General features: G+C 41.8%; 1 protein-coding gene across 3 annotated transcripts in view; it reads right to left on the bottom strand.

The window, feature by feature from the left end:
• The window catches only part of WDR35 (WD repeat domain 35), a 70,201-nt gene that overhangs the window by 21,984 nt on the left and 23,356 nt on the right, over window positions 1-24,861 (bottom strand). For 2 of the 3 annotated variants that reach the window (XM_090031739.1, XM_090031744.1), the window contains 8 exons: window positions 22,725-22,785; window positions 15,626-15,770; window positions 12,952-13,021; window positions 10,255-10,308; window positions 6,711-6,820; window positions 3,263-3,473; window positions 2,583-2,663; window positions 1,540-1,676 (listed from right to left, as the gene is read on the bottom strand). In XM_090031739.1, the coding sequence (XP_089887865.1) occupies window positions 1,540-1,676; window positions 2,583-2,663; window positions 3,263-3,473; window positions 6,711-6,820; window positions 10,255-10,308; window positions 12,952-13,021; window positions 15,626-15,770; window positions 22,725-22,785 (869 nt within the window). The remainder of the gene's footprint in view (window positions 1-1,539; window positions 1,677-2,582; window positions 2,664-3,262; window positions 3,474-6,710; window positions 6,821-10,254; window positions 10,309-12,951; window positions 13,022-15,625; window positions 15,771-22,724; window positions 22,786-24,861) is intronic. The other variant, XM_090031750.1, reaches the window with a different exon arrangement.

Raw genomic sequence — 24,861 nt, 5'->3', positions numbered from 1 at the left:
CACAGCAATTGCCCGGGACTGGATTTGATCCAGGATGTGGAAATTTGGCAATGGCAGGCGGGCGGGGGAAGAGGGCGGATGATAGTGTTAATTGTCATTGCTCCCTGGCACCTAAGTTATTGACCCATGGCTCCATGGGGCAGGGTTTGAGCACTCCTCATAAATGATTAACATACTATCCTTCTCTGCTAACCTCTGAAAATAGCTGTGCAATGCTGCTCACACTGCCATAATGGCTATCAGTAACAATAAAATGATGAGATCCCTATAGGTATGTATGTTACATTGCACAAATGTAAAGTTCTCAAGACTTGTAATATATAGCAGTGGGTCTACAAACATACCAAAAGTTAGATTTATAAACTCAGGATTTTCAAAAGCACCAGTAAACTTTTTGATGTAGTGTAAAAGAACAGTGCTAGAGCACCTCAAGATTCCTTCTGAAGGTTTCCTGTGAGAAAGATGTTGGGAACTGCCTTCATTTAAGCAAAACTCAGATTGTCAAACAATCCCAGTAGCATAACAATTATTTAAACACTTGTCATGCTAAATAACCACACGCAAAGAAGCTTTAGCACTATCACTAGGCAGAAGAGAGGAAAACTAAGGCTCTTAACTAGGAAATGCCTAGTAAGCTCTGCAGCCAAGCACCTCAGTGGATCAGCTGCTGAAAAGCTGGGAGTCTGGAAAAATTGCAGCTCTTAAATTCCTTGCCAGGTGGGTTGCTAAGTAGCATGCAAGGCCTGGACAACTCCAGAGAAATCCACCAGGCAAGCTTAAAAAAAATTCTGGAAAGTTGACACGGCAATGCAAGACCTGACTTTGCAACAGCCATCCAGCTGAGCTGCTGAGAAGCCAGGAAGCCCCATGAACCCTGGTTCTCATGATCCCTGCCAACCAGGTTATCAATGAACTAGGAGCAGGGTAGAGGGAAACTAAGCAGGTTTTCTTCAGACATTTCCCCAAAATTGATATATTCCTTTGGCATGCTTCAATTCAGACAGACTAGCACCTTCCTGACCAGCTCTCTCACCAGTAAATTATCTTCTTATACCACGGAATCCATCAATCAATAGCCTATTTTAATGCTGTACCAAATTAAGGTTAAGAACCATGCCTTTGCCACGATGCCAAAAACTAATTTTGCCAGACAAGCAAACACTAGGTTACTTACCTGGTTTCCAATATCATTTCACAGTAAACACTCCAGAAGCAACTTAATACAAGTCTCCCATTTCAAGAATAAATACTTTATTTACCTAATACATCCCAAGAGCAGCACTCTCAGAAGCAAGAATAATCCACTCAGCCTCCAAACACAAGACAATTGCACAGCAATTCTTCATGCTGCTAAATACTGGTAATTCTAAAAAAAAAAAAAAATCAACTTTGTTCTTTGAACTACCTATAGTTCCAAACTCTGAAGGCTTAAATTTACACTGATCTGTATCTGCTGAGAACCTGTGTTTCTAGAATGACCAGAAGTGTCTAGGAGTCAGTGGGAGCAGAAGGAGAAAGGGTAATGAAAAAGGATTTTACCAAAGTCTGGGATGTGGATTATCTTCTATGAATTGGGAAGACTCCTCAATCCCAACCTCCTCGATCAATGCTCGACTGTCTCGTAGGGATCGAATCTCAAAATTAATTATGTAATCTTTGTTAGGATGTTCAGGATTCTATAACAATGAAGTGAGACAGACTGATATTCAACATCGCTCTTTCCCACCTATTAGAAATATCCATTATGCAAATCATTACGACTCCTAGCAGATATTCACTTAAAGATGCAATGGGGCAATGGGATCTGATCCCTGATCCCAACAATCATGTGTCCTACCATACCACACATGCATGGCAGGATGTACAACTGTTGGGATCAGACATGAGATCCCAGTCGTGTGACTGCCAGTGGATGGAGGTCACATTGAGGACAGGTCTCCGAGTCAGCTTTTTGCAGTGTGCATGGAGCCTGGGACCATGATCCACACCTACCAGCAGCTTTAAACCTATTCAGGACAGCCCTGAAGGAGCCCCCTGGGTTTCCCCTGCTCCCACCTTTAGACCCTCACATATGGGTACGTAAAATCCCCAGGCACTGGGAACTGGGATGGAAGAGCAACTCCAGAAGAGCGCTCTCTGATCCCAGTTCCCTGCACCTCGGGCTTTTACATGTCATCTAGCTGGGCTTCAGGCACAGTGATTTAAAAGCCTAGGGAACAGGCAGGGAACTAATATTGAAGAGCCTCTTTCCAACCTAGGTTTCCATACCCTGGGTTTTTAAAGACCTGGGACTGCCTTGTGCTAATCCAGATGCTCAGCTGAGAGTTGGAGTCACTTGAGAAAACTCATGCTCTGACAGGCACATGCCACACATGCCATTTCAAGGTGCGATTCAAACCAGCTATAAAAGTGTTCCACGTTATATGGAACACCTTTGTAGCTGGTAATACATGTAGTATTTTACAATACATGTAATATTTTAACAATTTATGGCACAATTACCATGTTAATCATGTCATAATTGTAACATCTGCCAGGGCCCTAACATGCATACATTTTACTAAAACAAAAGCTATCCTTACCTTCAGTATTTCATCCAAAAGTACAGATTTAATTTCTAAGTCTTCAAAGTTACAAATATATCCAGATGTTTGAATGGGTTCCTTAAAGTTAATAAGGTTAAAACATAATGAGCAACTCTACATAAATCCAATTATACTTAAATATATTATATATCAGTTTCTTCTTCCCCAATTTAAATTTTAATGACATGTCTAACACTCAGACCAATAACAGTAGGCAATGTCAGCATCTAAGTGCACATTTAAAATATGTTAAATAGCAGAAACATGTTTTCAATATCTTGATTATAAGAAAAATGTCAATGAATGAGAACTAAGAGGTGGAGCTTACATGTCTTATCATTATTCTTCAATTAAAAAAATAGAAATTCCTCTTAGAAAATATAAATACTATCATCATCATTTTTGGAATCTTATATAAGAAACATAAAAAAGAGTTTCCATGTTTACTTATCTTTCTAGCATATCTGGACATTTATCATTCATTTGTCTATAAGCAACACTTACAAGCAAGCACATTTTTGGAGTCTTCTAGATACAGACCTGAGATTCAGGTAGGTAAGTAACAGCCTGCCTAACTTAATTTTACCAAACCGAGTAAGCCCTTTGATCAGAATGCCAAAATCACTATGATCACTATGATACATTATGAAGTAACTAATATGTTCTTTTTTATCTACCTCAGGATCCAAATTTCTGAAGACATACATTCTTGTTTTTTCCATCATTGCAAACAAGTCTGGATTATCTTTGGCCCATTTCATATCCCAGACATCTTTGCGCTCCAGCTTCAGTTGTTCACCTATAATTTGCTGTCCTGAACTGTCTGTTACCCGCGTATCCAAGTCAAAGAAAGTCAAAACACCTGAAAGATCTATAATAGCAAGACGACTAAAGGAACATGGTTGGGAGGAGAAAAAGAACAGCTGATTAGTACTATTTAAAGCTGCAGGTTTTCAATTATTCACCAATAGATCAAATAAACTAAATGCCTGACTGAGATTTCATTGTAGTTTAACACCAGCAACTGACTTCAGTGGAGCTATCCATTATATAAACTGATTTGAAAAAAAAAGAACAAGACCATAGATTGTGAAGGAAAACAGTTTGGAAGAGCAGTAATTTATCAACCCAAGTAGGCTTGACCCTTGAAGGTTCTAATGTGTTCAACTCCCATTCAGTGCATCTTGGGGAATTCAGAGGAAGAACTGAGCAAAGTGCAGAATCTAAATCTAAGCAGACATCCTCCTCGACTGCTACACCAAAAGGATGGACCCCATATTAGGCCCTAAAACTAAGCATCAGTCTTCAATTAAATTCATTTCCAATATTTATAAAAATGCTTCTATAATTTTTGTATTATGTTTTTGGCACATTTAATAATAAACATTAGCTACAGTAATTAAATATTCCATTGTAAAAAAAAATCCCACATATGTCTGCATAACTGAAAATCAGAAAGCTATTTTTGATAAATCATAATAACCACATTTTCCTGAGCTTTATTCTAAACAGTTGTGGAGATCAACAGGATTCTCCCTTAGTATGTTAGCTTAATAAAAATAGAGAATTCTCTCTAAGAGAGTCAAAGAGTTCTACATAATGTGAAGTTTCCTGCTAAGAAGTTAAACAAACAGGTTTGAAATGCAGAACTTCAGATTGTATCTTGCTCTTTAATATAAAAAATACAATTAGAAAGTCAATGCATCTATTGTGTTATTCAGGTACAGTGAAATCAAGCAACTAATGCCTAAAAACAATGCTGGGAACCATGTGTGTGCATCCATGGGAAGAGAGACTTAAAAAAATAATACTAGTAACATTCAGCACTTCAATATGCTTTAGAAGGGAAAAATTATTATGCCTGTTTTGCTGATGGGGAAATGACTATGCAGAGAAATTAAGGTGACTAGTGCAGTGTCAAGGGAGACAATCCCAGGCAGTCCTAAATCCCAGGCAGTGCGTTACTCCCTGAATAAGGATGCCTTCTAGATATTATGAAATTATAGACTCATAGATGTTTGGGTTGGAAAGGACTGTAGCAGATCATTGAGTCCGACCCCCTGCCCTGGGCACGAAAGAGTGCTGGGGTCAGATGCAACAGCATGTCTAGCCTCCTCTTAAAGTCCTCCAGGGTAGGGAAGAGGGAGGCTTCCACCTCCTTTGGAAGCCATTCCAGATTCTGGCAACCCTCACTGAAAATAAGTTCTTCCTGATGTCTAACCTAAATCTGCTCTCTGTCAGTCTGTGGCCATTGTTCCTAGTTACTCCAAGGGGTGCCCTGGTAAACAGCGTCTCCTATTCCTTGCTATCCCTCCTGATGAATTTGTAGGCAGCCACTCGATCACCTCTCAGCTGTCTCTTGCAGAGGCTGAAGAGATCCAGGGCCCTCAGTCTCTCCTCACAGGGTTTTGCCTGCAGGCCCCTAACCATACGAGTGGCCCTCCTCTGGACCGTCTTGAGGTTATCCACATCCCTCTTAAAGTGCAGTGCCCAAAACTGGGCACAGTACTCCAGCTGTGGCTTAACCAATGCCACACAGAGGGGGAAGTTTCACCTCCTTGAACCTGTTTATCATGCACCTACTAATGCATGATAAAGTGTAGTAGTAGTTATGTAGTTATTGCTATGAAAACCACTGTATCGTGAATGTCTCTCTATCAATATGTAATCACCTTTGCTGGCAAGACTTACATTACAACCCTCCCAAGCAACAGTTTGTTGATAAATCTAGTGCAGCAGAAACAAACTTTAGACAATGGAGTAAGGAAGGCCTAGGCAAACCAGTTTGAGCAGGTTTGTCTGCAGAAGATGTTTGGAGCATTGGAGCCAGATATACCACAGCACTTTGAAATGCTAAAAAACACCATATTTTCTCATATATACAAGCACCTTTTTTCTTTAAAAAAACCAAAAAAACAACTGCTGGAAATTGGAGGGTAAGAGCAGTTTCCATTGCTTACCACGCAAAACTGAAATTAAGTCTGCACAAGATCCAGAGAGAGCAGAACAATTACCAGACTTGCCTCCCTAGCTGCTGCCATTCAGTTCCTTACTACAAAGAAATATTCTTCTTCTTCATTCTGCTTTTCAAAAACAAGGTGCATGTATGAAAGTAAATATGGAATATTATGTTACAAGGGATGTAGCTGGGACGGAAGCCAGTTATTGAGCCCAGTCACTGACAGCCTGTCCTTTTTCCACCACCAAGCTTCAGCTCTGGTCCCCACTGAGCTGTCACTGAGTTCTGCCTACCTCCTTGGGAGCAGGAGACAAGAAAGAACAGAGCACTGTGGGATACTGGGGGAGGAAGAACCCTGCTGTAGTGGTGCATATGCTTGTTTGGATGTTGCATATGGTGCTTGCACCATTTTTGTAGCATTACAGGTTTCATGCATGTTTGAAGATCCACTTTCTGTTGTGCCACAAGAACATAGACAGCACTACAAATATGTCTGTCTGCAGCCTCAGGCACCAAATGTTTAAACCAGGGATGCTCAAACATTGTCCTACAGGCCAAATGCAGCCCACAGAGCCTTGGAATCCAGTCCACAAAGTTTCCCCTGGGGTGGTAATCTGGCAGAGGGAGAGCAGTGGCCATTAATACAGCCACCCTCCCCACTGCCAAAATCCCAAACCCCAAGCCCTGCATGGCTGATTGGAGCTGGACTGTGCCCCCTCTCCCGCTTGGGGCTAGGCCACACCCCCTCCATCTCACTGGGACTGAGCCACACCCCTTCCTCCCTCAAAGCAGGGCTGGGTTGGGGCCAGGCCATGCCCCCTTCCCACGGTGCTGGGGCCAGACCATGCTCCTTTTTCCCCTGCAGAGCCAAGCCATGCCCCCTTCCCCTGCAGGCCAGGCTGAGACCCTGCATGTGGCTTGATGGTGCCCGCTGCACCTGCCCCAGGTGCCATATTGGGACCACTGGCCAGATCTGGCCCCTGAACAGACAAGGCACTGCCCATCTAGCCTGTGGGGGTAAAGTTTTAAATCAAACAGGACATTTGATGGATAGATAATTTCACAAAAGAGAAAGTTCACCTAGATATATCCCCATAATTCACAAGCAACCCCTTACAATTAATTAGAATATTGTCTCAAAGTCAGATTGCTGATCTGGAACTCACCTAGAGTTGCAGTTCAAAGAAAGCTGATATGCCCGACAGTTCAGGGTATACTTCTGAATTAGACCAACATTTGGAAGACTATATCTCTGAATGGTGCCAGATTCACGGCCCTAGGAAAAGGTAGTTTTTGTTATTAAAGATAGTTTCCTAATATTAAACTGTTTAATATGTTTTCTTTATATGTTGTTGTAAACTAAAGTTTTGTTAGATGAAGAACAATCCAGAAGAAATAAGAGGAACTGTATTACAGCATTAAACAAAACTCTGAGTAGCAATTTTCAAACGAGAGTTTCTTTATCAATCTGTTTAAAAGAATCACTACTCCTATTTTTTTCTGGTTTCCTTAAGATCACTAGGCTAAAAGAATCACATCTCTACTTTCTTCCATCTATTGTTTATCCCTCTGTCCAATCCCACATGCTTGTTTCTAAACTTAAGCTTGCCATAACCAAAACTATGGTCCTGATTTTTCTTCCCAAACCACTTCTGTGTATTGATGCCATCATGTTTTTCTCAGTCCTGCATCATAATCTCATTTTTATTTCTTATTGTATCCCATTTACCTAGTCTAACGCCAACTATTCTCTTTTAAAGAAACCAAACTTTTCATTTCAGCCTTGAGAGCTACACAATGTTTGCATTCTACCCTTTGCACCCTTTCTAATCACGGCTTTCTGTATAAAGTACTAATTCCTACAGACTCTTCATAGCACCTGATAAAGTAAGCCACTGCTTGCAAAAGCTTACGCATCTCTGATTTGGTTAGTCTGTAAGGTGCAAATCTACCCTGCCTTTTTTATGACATCAGACTAATGTGGCAAAGTACCTCTCTACAGTACAAACTACTGTAGCTACCTTCTCTTCAACCCCCACCCTACAAGTTGCTAGCTATATGGCTTCTTTCCACTTATATCTGACAAAACCAAGCAAAATTATCTCTTTCTGGATACGACCACTTAAATTTTGTCTTATTTCCCATTTGCCATGTAATAATTCAGAGAACTGAAGATCTTTGTCTCTAATCTGTTTCCAATTATTCTACACATTCTACCAACATACCGACATTACCAGCCTGGCTGCCCTTTAGAGATCTCTCTCACATTCCAAGTTTCATAAATAGAACAAATTCCCAATCCTACCTTGCTGGACTTCCCTACTTTTCTCGTACAAATACCTTCAACAGGCCTACTTATTTTGTGGGAGCCATAAAAGGAAATGATACAAAAATTGCCAAATTAAGAATCTAGAATGATCCTTTCTTGTTCGGCTCTATTTTCTTATATCTGTCTTTCTGGGCTGGAATGCCACCAGGCAGGGACTACTGCAGAGACTGTCCTGAAGTTTGTCTTCTACAGTCATGCTTGAGGTTGAAACTTAAATAGTAAAATGACACTATCACTTCTCTCCATAGTAATATAAAATAAAATATAAATGGCCTACAGTCATATAAGATGCTATCATCTCATGTAAATAGTTAATGCTTAAATAGTTAAACAGTTAATACTCCAAGGATTTAAGGTTTGGAAGAGACATCCTGAGATCCATTTTACAACCAGCTCACAAGTGTAAGACACAACAAAACAAGTAATTGTACCACTAGCCAACGCTCTTTTCCCCCACCTTTATCTTAATCCATTTACTTTGGCAAGCAGTATAATACTGGACTGTTCTTTACATACTTCTTGTAAAATGGATGACAAGAAATGGAGAGCATAATATAACAAGCTCCTTATTACAAAAGGCTGATTGTCATAATAAATGAAAAACACCTAGCAACTAGGGTGAATGAAGCCATACTCCTTAAAGACCCTGTTTTATTTATGTTATACTTTCCGACTCTAAATAAAATAGTAACTCTGAACTTAAAAGGCTTTTTTTTAAAAAGCCAAAGCATTACCACATTGCCCAGCCTCTGAATGTGTAAATAAACCATAATATTATATACACAATTTTATTGCAATGCAGACACTCATTGCTTTTGGCAATAAATCTGCTGAAAACATCATCTCTGTGCAAACAAACCTGAAGCAGGCACCCAAGTGAGAAGACATCTTTACCGTAAAGCACAAAATGCAGAATAAAACTGATCATGCATATGAAAAAGGTGTGTTCAGGGTCAGTTCATATTTGCATGCATTTCACTGTATTCAGAATACATCTAGTGTTGGTAAATCTTCTAAGATGAGAGCCAAGTAATACTTTCATTTCTGATGCACAAACTGGGTTTATAAAGTTAAAGATAAATCTTGGTCTCTTTATACATTGTCTCAAAATATACCAGTGTGATTATAGCAGTAATGTAATAAGATGTAGTTAGTCATATTAACCTGAAGTCAAGTAGGAGGCAGGGTACTTTTGCACCTTACAAACCACGGGCAAACTCATCTGGCCCCACCTGAGCCAGTCTGCAGGCCAGACCCGGACAGACTCCCTGCCATTCACCACATGCACCAGCCCCTGGGGCTGGCACAGGGAGCATGCTGCCTACATGTGGGCTGGTGCTGGTACTGCAGCCTGTGTGGGAGTTAAGTCTGAAACTGCACACTACTGACACCCTAGACCCTGCGATACATGCAGTGCTGGGTTCAGCCCACGTGCCACAGGCAGCACACATGCCATGCCACCCCCCAGGGCCCTAAACACAAGTTCCAGGACTGGTTTGTGGTGTGCACGCTGCATGTAGCACAAGGGAGCCAGCATGGTGTACATGCTCCGTGCAGCACCCTGTTGGACCCAAAGCCAGCATGTAAAGCTGTCGGTGGGGCACCACATGGAGTGCATTACCCATGCTGGCTCCCTGTGCCACAAGCAGCATGAACAGGCAGTCCAACCCCTTGTGCCATATGCTGAACCAGCCAACTGTGATGGGGGCTGCATGCAGTGCCCAGATCAACCCCATGCTGCCTGCAGTGTGCGCCCAGGTCCAGCCCACATGCACTATGCAGCATGTGGGGCCAGAACTAGTCCCACAGACCAAATTAGATGGTTCATGGGAAGGATCTGCCCCATGGGCCGGATCTGCCCCATGGGCCACACGTCAGACACCTCTGCTATAGACTAACCAAAGTATATACAGGTCTACTTTGGAGAGACAGACAGACAGACCTACTTTGGTTATTCTGCAAGATGCCAATACCCTGCCTCCTACACTAATGCAATAAGGCAAGGGTTTTTTTGCCTGAGATGGCCATAGACCTAGCTGTGGCTGCAGGATGAAAGTCTCTACCTCTTCCCAACAGCTAACTGCATGCACTAATCTGACTTTTCATCAGTGAGGGAAGCACAGATGCTGCAGAGTAGCAGGCTCCTCAGTGGAAGACAGTGCTGCAGGGGGACAGCAGCACAGCACCAATTTCCCATGTTGATTTGAATCTCTTCGAGGGCTGGATCCTGGCTGCAGGCACTATGTAGCCAACCCCTGCAACAAGGATTCAAGCCTTTCACTCCTTCAAATGTGAACAGTTATGTAAATCCACATGGAAAGTTATTTTGACTTGCACTGCCCATGGGCAGACAATCACAAATTACATAAACTGTTACTTACCACAATGAGTGTCTTATCAGATGCTGTTATTGCTGAAATTGGATCCCTTGTTCCCTAAAATCATATACAAACTATCAGAACACTAGTTTTAAAAGCAGTTTAGTGTCCAAGAATAGCAGCAGAGCATAAATACAGTGAACTTCAAACCAGGAGATCAAAATTTGGAATGGGCTTGCATTTTTGCCACTGAGGAAAGGTCCAATCACAGAGATGCTGTCTTTAGTTTAAACTTTTTGAAATGTGCTTCAGTAAAGATAAATCTGTTATTTGTTGTTGTTAATTTCAACTATATCTGTGCATTGGACTTCACTTGCTCCCTTTTATGCCTTCTGCCTCTTGCAATCTAAGCCAGAGGTTAACTCCCCCAACAGTTGGGGATTAACAATAGAGGAATAAAATTTGTCAACAATAAATACACAAACCTTACGTACCACAAGCATCTACAGATGCTGACCAGGGAAGGGGCTATCAAACAGTGGGAAACAGTATGCAGACTGCTTAATGCAAATGTGTGAGAGATGCTTCATAGGACAAGTAAAACAACATGAAGACATGGAAAGTCTACAAAGCCCTAGTTTTCAACAGAATATCAAAGTAACAAAAGTGAGCATGGAAGGCTGAGATTAAAAAAAAGAGCCCCTGGTTCAGTTTAACTGTGTTTTTATCTCAATAGAGCAATAAGAGGGGCTATTAGCTATTTTAAAAAATAATGGTCACTCAGACCTTGTTTTCTTGCTTTTATTAAATTTCTCTCATATGAAGGCTGTGGATCAGATCCAGATTAGTTTTGTAGGCACCTCAACAGGCACTCATGTGTAACTGAAGCCCCTAAATTCAAAAGAGTGAAACAAGCCACAAAACTCAGTATGTGACTAAATTCAGATGGCACCTCCACTCTGGATCAAAAAGTTCCCATGTTGCCTAGATTTGAACGTCTGTGAATACTTAGGCTGTGGACAGATGTTATATCTGCATTATTACAAATGCCTTTGCAGCACTACAGAAATCAAGGGGACAGATGAATATGCCCCAGCATGTTAAAAAATGGCAGAAGTACTACAAAAATGTTCCTGACTGAAACTGCACTGTTTTGTAAACCCAACTTAACACCACTACTGGGGGTCTCTAATTCCCCAAGCATCACATAATATGGGGAAAGGAGACAAGTGGTGATGGAGCAGGACAAGCTGACGGGGAATGGCAGTGCTGTCAAAAAGAGACCATGATTGGCGGGGAGGGAAGTGGCAAGGATTGCTGCTGCTGGCATCATCACTGCTGCAAGAACCATGAATGCTATGCCCAGCTGTCAGGGATACTGCTGTTATTCTGAAGTCTGACGAAGCAGCAGGCTCTCCCACTGATCACTGATAGCCTGCCTGGTGGGCCCCCTCTTCCCCAGCAGGGCAGAGGGCCAGAAGTCAGTGATCAGACTCACTGACAGGCTCCCCTTGGGTGGGGGTAAAAGGAGCAACTTCCTAGCTGGAAAGTATGCCATTGTGGCAATTTAGCAGTGCTCCAGCCAGGAGGCTGTGAACATATGTCCTGTCCTACCCCCGCTTCCCTCCTAGCTATGTTCATTGCTCTGAGGCACTTGTAGCACTACAAATGCATGTCTGTTCACAGCCTTAGAGGCAATCCAGTTTGAGCACTCAGACCCACAACTCCACCTAAGGTCAACAGCAATCCAGGTTGGTGCTAGATAGGTCCATGGCAGAGCTCCAAGCATGGCTAATTCTTCCTGATGGCATTGACACCAGCTCAAATCTCTGCATAAGAACCAAGTAGCTAGAGCACAGGAAGTGGGAGACCTGGCTTCTAGCCTCACACTGCCTGGGGAAATTCAAACCCACATCTCTCACTTTTCAGGAGTGTAAACTCATCCACCAGTCACCAGCATGAAAGCACCCTTCAACCCCTCCTATTGAAGTGGGACCACTGAGCAGCCAATGGAAGAGTCATGAGGCCAACAAACAAGAGGGAGCCTGCCTGTGTGACCTTGTAATTAGGGCACTCAACTGATGAGGTGAAGCCCGAGATCTGGTCCCTATTCTTATGGTTCTCTCTCTTTTTTAATCATGACATTTATTATAAAATGAATACACAGTCTTGACTTGAGGGACTGAAGGACCAGGCTCTCCTACAGCCTAAGCAAGTCCTTTATCCACAAAGCTATTATGCAAGAGGCACTAGCACCACCATGAGTCAGTTAGGCATCATACCTCAAAAGCAGAATTGTTCATTCTGGATCCCAAATAAATGGTAGGTCCTAATGAGCAGCCCTGAGTCAGGCATCTAAGTTCCTAACAGTAGCAGGAGTTCAGACATTTCCTATTGGTTACCTCTAGATCTCTCCAGACTTTGTGACCCCCGTTTTGGAGGTGCCTATCTCTCCCCAGTTCCCTGTACAGGGATCCTATTCAAACTATATCTTCCACCTGGAGGTAGGTATCTAAGTTTTTAGCCTTCTAACTCTGAAGTTCTGTGAAAAGGAGAATGCACTCATTTACAAAGCATGTATAAGAAAAATGGTGTGTAAGAACAGGAGAGGGCAAAACAACATATATGAAATTGGAATGAAAAAATTGCTATTTAATAGCCCTATTTATTCCAATACACATTAAATGGAACAGAGAAGCACTAGGCTCTCTTTCAAGCAAATAATGACAGTATAACATACTGGTTAAAAATGGTACTTACATGAATGGCTTTGCTGTAATCAAGTACCCCATCTGCTGCTCCTGAAGGAGTGTCATCAATGTGATAGATCCTGAAGTTTGCCAAAAGTAAAAGGGATCAATTTAAGTGAAAAAACAGAGCTTCAAGGCTGAAAAAAATTACTTCAATCTGGGCAAATTTCTGAAAGACTGTTTTTAAGCTCTGATAGATTCATGCTTGGACATTGGCATCCATCACCCATGTTTCCTTTTCATCGCCTTCATGCTTTATTCACAAAACTAGAACATTATCTCCTTTCAGAAGCATCCTCACAACTCTCCCCCTTGGCAGTCATGAGACCTATCATGAGGACCAATACCAGCTCATTTCCTGGTGATCTCATCTTCATCTGTTGTGTCTTAGCTCTGCCGGCCATAATATATTGGCTAGGACTACCCCCAAAAGTCAAATGTTGCTCTGCTGGCAAAACTCCAAGCATGGACATCACCCTTGGCATAATGTGGTTTTATGCCAACAGAGTACATTTTTTCACTTGCCTGCCAGGTGTAGCTGGTGGTGGCGGTGGCAGGAAAATTCCAGCTACTGGCAGAGCTGCATGAGCACCAGGGAAGGGACAGCTTCCATAGCACTGTCCCAGCAGTTAACACAGCAGTATAGACATAACCTTGAACTGGTCTTTGGGGCAAAAACAATCCATATGCTCTGTTTTTGTACCATGCCTAGCCCAAAGGAATCATGAGCCACAAGCAGAAGCTCTAGGTACTATGATAACACAAATAAAAACCATATTTTCCACATGCCACAAATAAGACACACACACACACATCATTTTTGGAAAGCCATAAATGAAGAAGAAAACATTTTTTCGCAGTTATGGCTGCATAGAGCAGGGATGCAGCCTAACCTTCAGCTCACTCAGCCTCCCTTTCCTGTTCAGAGAAAAGCTAGTTTTAACCCTTTCATATATGACATATCAACAGCTCTTGGCTGCTGAGCCAAAAGCTGAAATTGTGCTGTTAAAGACTGGACACCATGGGCAGATCTAGGATTTTGAAAAGAGCTAAAATCAGTATTCAGAACTGTGAAATAGAAGAAGGGTAGCTAGAAGACAGCAAAATTGCAACGGAAGAAATAGCTTGATTTGTAGAATGTCAAGACCATTCAGACGGCAAGAGGAGTAAAGAACAATTAGCAGGAATCAGGAGGTGTTTATACACATGCTCCGGGAGTGGGCGCTTTAATAAGAGTGGCTTTTGGAGCTGCTCTAATTAAAGTGCTCGGAGCATCACGTGTATCAGCATCTCTGTGCTGAAAAATGACAGCAGCAGTGCTTTAACTAAAGCTTGTTGAACAAGCTTTAGTTAAAGTGCCCCTGCCACCATTTTTCAGCGCAGGGACACTAAAACACATGAAGCTGGAATCTGTTGGATCATAGTAATTACCACGCTCCAGCAGACTCAATTAATCGAGTCTGCTCTGACAGCCTCACTGCACATGTATTAGTGCCCAGGTAGATTATATAATAAACCAATTGTCCCCATCACCACTGCCTGAAAAGAAATGCCACGGATGCTGACAGGCAACTGGCTTTAATCTTTGGGAGCATGAACCAAAGCAGGGTATGATCCAACCACAGCATCCCCCTAGACCTGTCCCTGATAGACTCTGCCCTCCCTCCTTGAAGCTGTAGAAAAGAAGAGAAAGAAAAGCAGAAGCAGGCATCTTACAATATTATAATATCTCTATACTTCAGTTCTAGGTTAAAAAAAAAAAAAAATCAGCTTCCCCACGTTAGACATACACCCCCCCTCCCAGTTTTGGAAGGCTAATTTTTGGGGAAAAGGCAAGTGTGGTATGTAAGTAAATACAGTAATCAGACACAATGCCACACACAAACATGGAAATGTGAGAACAGAGGGAACCTGGTGGATTTTCAGATCACTTTCCACACAGATGCTGACATAGTACAATTAAAAATACAATCATGCTCAGATCACAACTCTTTGGAGAGTAATGGTATCACTGCCACTCCTATAGACAAGAGTGAGAAGAAAGCCTTTTGGAGAAAAGATGCAGCAGGTGCATCTTTTGTTGAGTCTGAGATAGGCGGGATGATTTAGTCAAGGACGATCCTGCCTTGAGCACAGGGATGATCAGACAACCTCCCAAAGTCCCTTTCAGCCACATTTTTCTATGAGTCTATCATTTTATGGTAGCAGGCCATATACAACTTAAGAGGTCAAAGACAGTCTGAGACATGGGCCTGCTTAGAAGGGACAAGTTAGGGTTGGAAAAGTAGCCCTAGGAGTCATCAAAAGGGCAGCAGAAGTTAAAAGTCACAGAAATGGAAGAATGTATCTAAGGACAGAGTTTACAGAGGTTAAAAAGGTGGGAAAAACATGGAGTTCTGCCAGTGGAAGGAAAAAAGGGAAGCTACTAAGGGGAGACACTAAACAGGAAGTCACCGAGGTAGGAGTGTGTGAACAAGCTCCATTCTAAGAAAGGTCTGGATAATAACACGTTATCATAAAAGAGCTATTCCTGGCTATATATTCAGACTGACTGGTGAATAAGCCAATTTAAATTCATAAAAATGAAAGGTGGCAGAGCAACTATTTCAAGCAAGTGTGAGGAGAAAGGTGAATTCTGTCATAATGGATAAAGCAAAGGAAAAAGACACAGCTTGAAGACAAACCTTTCTCTGCCTTCTTTTCTAGTCCGAGCCACCTGATTAATTTCCATTGCTGTGAGCTTCTTGGCCACGCGGTATTGCCAGATGTAAAAAGCTTCTTTTGAAGCGGCTATCACATGGGTTTTGGTCATTGTAACGAACAACGGCCCTGTCATAAAAATCCAAGTAACAGTTGTAAAAAACAGTCTTCTTTCACATAGCCAAATAAAGTACGTGGACAGCATTACATCCTTCACTGTTAAAAATAGTTATATGTAAAAAGCAAGGACCGTTGTGGGTGATATCTTCTACTTGACTAACTGCATGGTTGGGATAGACAGACAACCTTCTGAATGAAAAGTAGGCTTGGGACCTCTCTTACACAGAAGATACAGAGACCTCAAAAGTCTTTCCTTTCCATAAATCAGGGCTGTCCAACTGGCAGCCCACAGGCCACATGCAGCCCAAGAGGGTTCATTTGTAGCCTCCAGGTTGTTAATTTGCAGCACCCGAGAGGTTAATTTGCTCTCCCCAAGAGCTGCACGATAAGCAGCCAGGGGCAGACAAATATTAATTTTCCAAGTTTTTTAGGGACCCTGTGGGACAGATAGAAAGGCCTGTTGGGCCGCATTTTGCCCACCCCCGCCCTAAGGAATGGTGCAGTACCCAGTATTTTTTACGTAACCCAGCCTGTGGCCTGGGAGCTGAGGAGGAGTGCCGGGGAGCTGCAAGGGGACTGAGCTGAGTGCAGTGTAGGAGGATAGGGGGCACATCTACAGCATGGTGTAGGAGAGAGGCACCTGATTAGCATGTGAGCCAAGGGATGCGCTGCTCATCCTGATGCAGCCTGTGTGATGTGCAACAGCCTTGCTTTAAATCATCCAAAATTCTATTAAAGTATAAAACTAATGCAGAACTCTGAAGGGCGCTATAAACTCTCCACAAAAAGAAGCAAAAAAAGAGCAAACAAATGGATAAAGGGTGGCTGAATGAGTTTTCATCTTCCTAAGACTGAAAGAGAACTATAAAAGGTAGCTAATGAATGTAGAATACTGTACAACAAGGGTACAGAATCAAGCTGAGGAGCTTTAATCTATATCTAAACAATCTCTTTAATACAGAGCAGCAGTTTACATGCAGTTATCTGTTTATTTTAATAATTAGCTACCTACAACCAAAAGGTACAGATTCACTCACAATACAGAAGAACACCAAACTGCCCTAATTGGGACTAAACCCAGTGTGGTATTGAAAATGTGATTCATTTGTAACTTGTAGGATGTAACTAACCTCCATGATGAGAACTGTAAGACCTGATGAAGACTGCCTTGCATTCAAAAGCTTGCCTCACTTAACCCCAACCATGCAGTACAGATACCATGCACAAAACCCCTAGCTTCTAGCATCAATCCTGGACCATCACGGCTACATCACTCCCAAACAACCGTAACTAACCTCTAGGCACTCTTGTAGCAATACAAATGTAGCAAACCTATTGCTACTTTAGTCCTGCTTCATCCAGGGTTGCATTTAAAGAGATTTTCCTTATTTATATGGCTGCTGGAGCATGCCGAAGCAATAGTTGTTGCAGATGCACATTTCTGAGATGTGATTCCTCACCACCACAACCTCTGAATTGGTTAAAAAAATTACCACAGTCCATAGAGAATGAGTTTTAAAGGACTTTGTTAACATAAGGGAATTTAGAAATGTATTTTTTTAGTTCCCATATATAGCAAGAGATTTCCTAATCAGAAAGAGAAGAACTCTTTATAGAACTTCAAACAAAAGAAAGAAATGGAATTGCAGAAACATGTAGCAACATACAGCTGAAGGAAGATGTAACTGACTGAAGAACATTTATTTGGCACTCAACCGCATTCAGGAACTCTTTTTACAAGGTATCAAATCACATTCATTCTAGTCGAATTGGTGCACAGCTGTACATTTCATAACAGTCATGATTCTTTCATCCTTTAAATAAAAAATGTGATCACATTTTTATGATTTCTGAGATACAGATTCTTTGGTTGCAAACCAGAAATTTTAGGTTCAGTACCGGTGAACAAACATCAAACACCTTAATAACTGTGTTATGCCAAGAACCGGATTTTGTTTAATTTCCTGATAAAACTGGGAATTCACTAAACAGCACAGCTATTTCATAGTTGGTAGGGTCAGAAGGGACCTGAGCAGATCATCAAGTCCCTGCCATGGTAGGAAAGAGTACTGGGATCAAACAACCCTGGTAAGGTGTTCATCTGGTTTAATAAAACCAAATTTAGAACATGTAAATTGTATGAAAAGAGTGAACAAGCCCCCAGTAATTGGATGGGAAAAGAGATAATGAATTTTGTTTATAAGGGTATGACCATACAGACCATGGAAGCTGATAAGTTTTAAGCAAAAACATGGGTTTTTTTTTTTGGGGGGGGGGGCTCTTTTTTATTAAATTCATATTTATTTTTAATATTTATTAGAACTATGCCTCTACCTTTGAAGTTTTTTTTAAAGTCTCATCCCCATAAAAGATTTCAATGGAACTATTCTTGCACTTAAATTTAGGCACACACTTAAGTAGCTTGCTGAATGGAGATCAATTACTTCCTGCTACAAAGAACTTCAACCATAACAAAGAGTATAATACACAATATGTTATGAGTTTGATTTCATAGATATCAGATTATACACACACACACACACACACACACACACACACACCCCTACCACAAGAAAGTTGAAGGATAGTTAAAATTGTTATGGAAAGTTGTATCTCTAAGGAGGATAAAATAATGCAAAACAATAAGTAGTGAAGCCAGAATCAGGATACCATGTTTCAGAACTTTCACTCAAAGGCATTTGTTTTTCCACTTTACCCTTCTGTAGATTTGGCAGGCCTACTTAAAAAGGAATTTTACAGGATGCATATGAAACAAAAATGCTGAGTCTTTGGCGTGTTTACCGTAGCCCAATGAAAGACTTATTTGTTGAGTATGATCTAGCGAGACTACAAAAATCTTTCAAGGTTCAAGAATGCAAATAGTCCTACCCCAAGTATTTGCCTTCTCTGGGGTATAAATACCTAGCTATTTTACAAATGATAAACTGATCTTAGTAAGGAACACTGTAGATCTATTTAGAGAATAGATTTACAATCTGACACTTGAGAAGTGGAAGAAATTATAGTTTTTTTTTATTAATATGTTAACTTAAAGAATTTTTAAAATGGTGATAAAAAGAAAGTTCATAGGTTCAGAAATTCATAGACTGTAAGGCCGGAAGGGACCTTGGAAGATCATTGGGTCCAGCCCCCTCCACCAAGCAGGAAAGATAACTGGGGTCAGGTGACCCCAGCGAGGTGACTGTCTAGTCTCCTCTTGAAAATTTCCAGGGTAGGAGATTACACCACCTCTGGAGGGAGCTTATTCCAGTCTGGACACCCTGACTGTGAAGAAGTTTTTCCTAATGTTGAACCTGAATTGATCTTCCAGTAGTTTGTGGCCATTACTCCTTGTTTTCCCCTCGGGTGCCCTGGTGAACAGTTGCTCACCAAGTGTTCAATGTACTCCCGTAGTGTAGCAATAAGCTACTACCAGGTCCCCTCTCAGCCTTCTTTTCTTCAGGCTGAAGAGTCCCAGATCCCTCAGCCTTTCCTCATATGGCTTGCCTTTTAAGACTCTAATCATATGAGTGGCTCTTCTTTGACTCTCTGAAGCTTATCCACATTCTTGTTAAAGTGTGGTGCCCAGAACTGGACGTAGTACTCCAGCTATGGTCTCACCAGTGCTGACTAAAGCAGAAGAATCACCTCCTTTGTTTTGCTGGAAATGCATCAATTGATGTACACCAGAGTATTATTTGCCCTACTGGCTACAGCATCACACTGCCAGCTCATATTCATACTGTGGTCTATTATTACCCCCAGGTCCCTTACATTCGTGGTGCTAGTCAGTTTGGTTCTGCCAAGCCTGTAGGTGTGTTGGGGGTTGCTCATCCTGAGGTGAAGCACTTTACATTTCTCAGCGTTGAACTTCATCAGGTTCCCATCCACCCAACTTGCTAGCTGGTCTAGGTCCACCTGTAGCCTATCTTCAAGCATCACCACGCTACCCCATAACTTGGGTGTCATCTGCAAACTTGGCCAGTGAACTCTTCAACCCCACATCCAAACTGATAATAAAGATGTTGAAAAGTACTGGACTGAGCACTGACCCCTGCAAGACACCGCTGCCCACTTCTCACCAGAATGAGACAGATCCAGTCACTACTACTCTCTGGGTCCTATCTTGCAGCCAGTTTCTCATCCCTTGACTGTCTCAGAGTTAAGCCAACAATCCTTCACTTTTCTCACAAGGACATTGTGGGATACTAGATCAAAGGCCTTCCTGAAGTCTAGGTATACAACGTCAACCTGCTCTCTCATGTCCAGATGGTGAGTTACCTGGTCATAAAAGAAGATGAGGTTGGTAAGGCAAGACCTGCCCACAACAAAGCCATGCTGGCTGTCATTCAAATCTTACCTTCTGCAAGCTTATTTCAGACAAAGTCTTTGATGAACTTTTCTAGGATTTTCCTTAGGATGAAAGTTAGGCTGACTGTCTTATAGTTACCCAGATCCTCCCTTCTGCCCTTCTTGTGGATGGGCACAACATTGGCCTTCTTCTAGTCCTCAGGGACTTCTCCAGAGCACCATGAGTTATGAAAGGAGTTTTTCCAGGGGCTCCACAATGACTTCAGCCAGCTCCTTCAGCACTCTCAGATGAAGATCACCCAGTCCTGCTGACTTGTGCAAGTCTAATGTTATTAACCGGTCATACATCAATTCTATGGCAATAGTAGGAAGGTGATTATTCGTACTGTGCTCATCCTCTACTCTACCTGGCATGGTTTTCCCCCTGGTCTGGTGAAAGACCGAAGCGAAGCAGTCATTCAGGTGTTCAGCTTTCTCCTGGGTGCAAGTAACCAGGTCTCCTGAGTTGTTGAGCAATGGCCCCACACTCCCATTTGTTTTCCTCCTGTTCCCTATGTTCCTACCCCATCAGAATGGGGACACATGACACTAACCCTGTGGTAAATCACCTTGGATTTTACTCCCAACTAAAATTACACATGTATCCAGAGCAGGCACACAACCAGTTCTCTGAAGACAGTGGTCTCCAGTCAGTGTTATTAAAGCCCCTAACCATTAGGTGGCAGAGGAGCCAGAAATAGTTCCCATAGTTGGCACTGAGCAAAGGGCTCCACAGGATGGAACTGACTAGAGCTACAGACATACAGAAGCTACACTGGGGTCAAGTCCATCGACTTCCTCACTTTCCAAGTGCCTTTCCCCCAGAGTGGAGTGAGTTACATCTGTGGAAGGCTCTATGCCCCATGTCCTTTACACTTTTACTCTGAAGTAGGATAAACAGTGTCATTTGTCCCTACTTTCAAGGATCAAGAAGGAGACAAAATTAAAAGGGATAGAAAAGGTTTACAGATACACAGCAAAAGGACAGAAGCGGAGCTGCAGCAGCTCCTCTGCCTCTACGCAGCCCCCATCATGCTTCCTCCCCACCCCCTCAGCTGCACCACATGATCCTGCCTGAGCTCACACTCCTCACCGCACTACCTCCACAGGCTGTGCTGTGCAATCTACCCCGTGCTCACCACCAATACCATGTGATCTTCCTTTACTGACCCCCTCCACCCATGCAGTCTCCCCACATCCCCCACAACCCACCCAACATGTTCTCTCCACGCTCCTCCCAGGCACCATGCAGATCTCATGTGCTCCCCTCCCTATACACTTTGTCCATTTCCCCCATGCTTCCTCTGGACCACACACCGCACAGCCTCCTCCATACTCTCCCCCACAGTTTCCAAGTGCAGATTCCCTGATTCTCTAGGCAGCCTGATCCAATGCTTGCCTACCCTTGTAGTCAGAAAATTCCTCCAAATCTCCTACCTAACTTTTTTCTGCTGCAGCTTGAAATCAATCAGCCACAGAGAAAATCCCATCTCTACCCTCTCTACAAATCACCCTTCAGGTATCCCAAACCTGTTATCAACTCCCACTTTGGTCTTCTCTTCTCCAGACTAAATAACCCTAGCTCTTCCAGCCTCTTCTCATAAGTCATGTTTTCCAGACTTCCAATAATTGTGGTTGCTCTTTGCTTGACTCTTTCCAATCCATCCACATCCTTTTTTGAGTTAATAGCATAGTATTACTAGCAGCACCATTTGCAAGTCAAGGAAATTGATTCTTCCACACTATTCAGCAATGCTGAGGCCTCACCTGCAGTACTATGTCCAATTTTGGGCACTACACTTCAAGAAAGATGTGGACAAATAAGAGTTCAGCAGAGGACAGCAAAAATCATTAGAAGTCTGGTCTGGAAAACATGACTTATGAGAAGAAGTTGGAAGAACTGTCATCACTCAGTCTGGAGATCATAAGAGTGAGAGTATGAGTGGAGAGGGCTTGCTAAAAGTCTTTTAGTATGTCAAGTTTAAAAGGAGGATGGTGGGCACAGAGGACAGGACAAGAAGCAAAGGTTATAAGCTGCAGCAAGGGAAATTTAGGTTGGATATTAGGAAGAACTTTCTCACTACAAGTATGGGTAAGCAGTGAAACAAATCACCTAGAGTGGTTGTTGAATCTCCAGCCTTGGGAGTTTTTAAGAGCAGTTTAGACAAACAATTGTCTAAGACGGTTTAGAGCTAGATCACTTCCTGAGGTCCATATAACCCCTACTTTTCCAGATTTACAATCACTGTAACTGTAATGGGCAATTAGAATCATTAAAAAGACTTACTGACATAAAGAATAGTTATTTTGCTAGTTAAAAATAGCGGCTTTACATAAAAAACTAGTATGTTAAGATTTGCATGTGGGAACCACGGTCAGCAGGAATGCCTACTGATTATATTCCCATTATATTTTTTTAAAATCTAAGAGAGATTTAGTAGTCAACACAATACAGAATCATAGTAGATACTACACAGAGAGGGCAGAGTGTATGAGCTTGCAAAAACAAGTGTTTTGCTTTAATGACCAATTGTTTTATATGGTAATTTAAATCACAATTTGTATAAGGAGTGGGGAAACCAAAAAATTAATATTGTTAGCAGTGTTGCTTACCAATGTCAATATATTTTGGATCCAAGGGAGTACCAATAGAATTGCACAGAACCAGCACATACTGTTTGGAAATAAAAGCAAGTATCAATATTACTATGTGTGTATTTTAGTACATCAGTATTTTCTATTTGTGAAGGTATATCTCAGAACCTACACCACTGTACATGATCTCAGTCTTGTTCAGTAACATGCTGAGCTGAAGTACCAAAGCAAAAGTACAAATAAAGCAATATAAAAATGAGAGCTTTGTCACTGCACTTACCTCCTACTTCTGTATGTGACACAAAGTATTAAACATGAAAAAGACCAGCTGGATTAAACTAAAAGACTAAATTGACTAGACCAAAGCTGACATTAAAGAAAAGGAAGCTCCTGAGGTCCAGGGCCAACAGATTGGTAAAAAACCTAGTCTCCCCTGAAGTTCCTTGGTAGGCTGCGATTCCTTATCAGCATCCTTTCCCTTACACCTCTTTTGATAACTTTAGCCTTTGCATCAGCAGTGAGCCAACAGGTGTCTAATAATTTGTAACCCAATAGTTCTCTTCCTGATGGAAGGAAGTACTCTTTTTCTGTCTATAGTCACTTCCCCTCAACACCATATGGTGTGGTGCAGCTGCTCTAAAACTGAACAAAGTATTATCATTATTACTTTACAGCGAGTGCTACTAGATGAAAGCTATGAACAGTAACAGCGGTAACTGATCAGGCTGACAGGAGATTCAGGAAGATGTAAATCATAAGCAAAACGCACCCGCCTTCAAGAAAAGGCTTCCTACTGGTGACTGGTGTTTATGGTTTCACGCCCTGGAACCAGTAGCAGCCTTATGGGAAGGCAAACCAGGCAACTGCCTGGGGCCCCACACTTCATAAAAATGAAAATTAATTACACTGAATATTTGTATTATCAATATTGTATTAAGACACTTTCACAGAAATTTCATGGATAGGGCAAGGTGAATTTGAAATTGAAAATGTCCAACTTGCTTATTAGGTCATCAGAATTAAGCCTCCAAGGGGCCCCAAATGACTCTCTTGCCCAGGACCCCAACAACCTTAAGCCCACCACTGCTGAGACCAAAACATTTATATCAAACAGTTTTACCATAACTGAATGGGGAAATGGGCATCTCTTCAGTCAGATACATGAAAACCGATAATGTGTTCTGTAGGAGCTGTGTTCAGAAGTAGGGTTTCTATTCCTAACATCATTTTTGTTCATCAGAATACAGAAAAGATTTCTTCAGCTCATCAACGTACTGATTGATTCTAACTGCATTAGTAGATTATGGGAAAACTCTATAGCCTGCCCCTTGAAAATGTTGTACAGATAGCTTATTCATAAATTAAGGAAACCAGAAATATACAGGGTTTAAATTGCCTGCAAGCTATGCAAAGCCTGTCTTTCAGAAGAAGAGACTTGAGCACACAAAGGGAGAGTGATCATGTTACAGTGAGTCACCTGTTAAAAACTCTCAATTTCTTCAGCAAGCAGAGACCCACAAGCTGAACCATGATTTACCTTTGCCGATTTATCAACATTTTTCTTGGTGTTCCCTAATTTCACTTTAAAAAAAGATGGCTTTGATAAGGTGAGAGACCACACCCGATTTGTTTTTCCAAACAGTTTAGTTTGTAACGTACTTCAACCCTTTGCTGCAACATTATTCCTAGATCTGTTTGCTATTCAGTTTCTCTTCCACATCCGTTGTACTGTACTCTTAGGGTTCTACATCACTAAAGCAGAGATTTTGGAGTCTGATGGAATGAATTTCCAGGATACAGATTTGAATGGGCAGAAAAGATAAAAAGGTGCTGGCTGGAATTGGAACCATATTGAATGGCACATGGTCTGATTAAAGTAGTAGGCCAGAGAATTAGAAGTGAAGCCACACCATGAGCTTTAAAAACATAACCTTCTCATTTTTCCTTGTGAAACTTCCTAAACAGCTGTTGCTAGAAGCTCTTCTGCTTCAGTCTCCACCTGACAGTCTGTCATTAAATTCACCTCCTTAGATTATGATTCTAGCAAACTGAGTTTACTGAAAAAACAAGATTCCTTAGAAAGCAATTTCTAGTGAACCAATACTAGAAAGAGAAAAAGCTTGTTCACTTTTGCCACTGAAGAGTGACTAGCCCT

This window comes from Crocodylus siamensis, chromosome 1 (assembly GCF_052110815.1).
Source record: "Crocodylus siamensis isolate JL-2025a chromosome 1, ASM5211081v1, whole genome shotgun sequence".
NCBI classification, from domain to species: Eukaryota; Metazoa; Chordata; order Crocodylia; family Crocodylidae; genus Crocodylus; species Crocodylus siamensis.
Note: the sequence above shows the minus strand (reverse complement) of the source record. Positions and strands in the feature narration are given on the sequence as shown.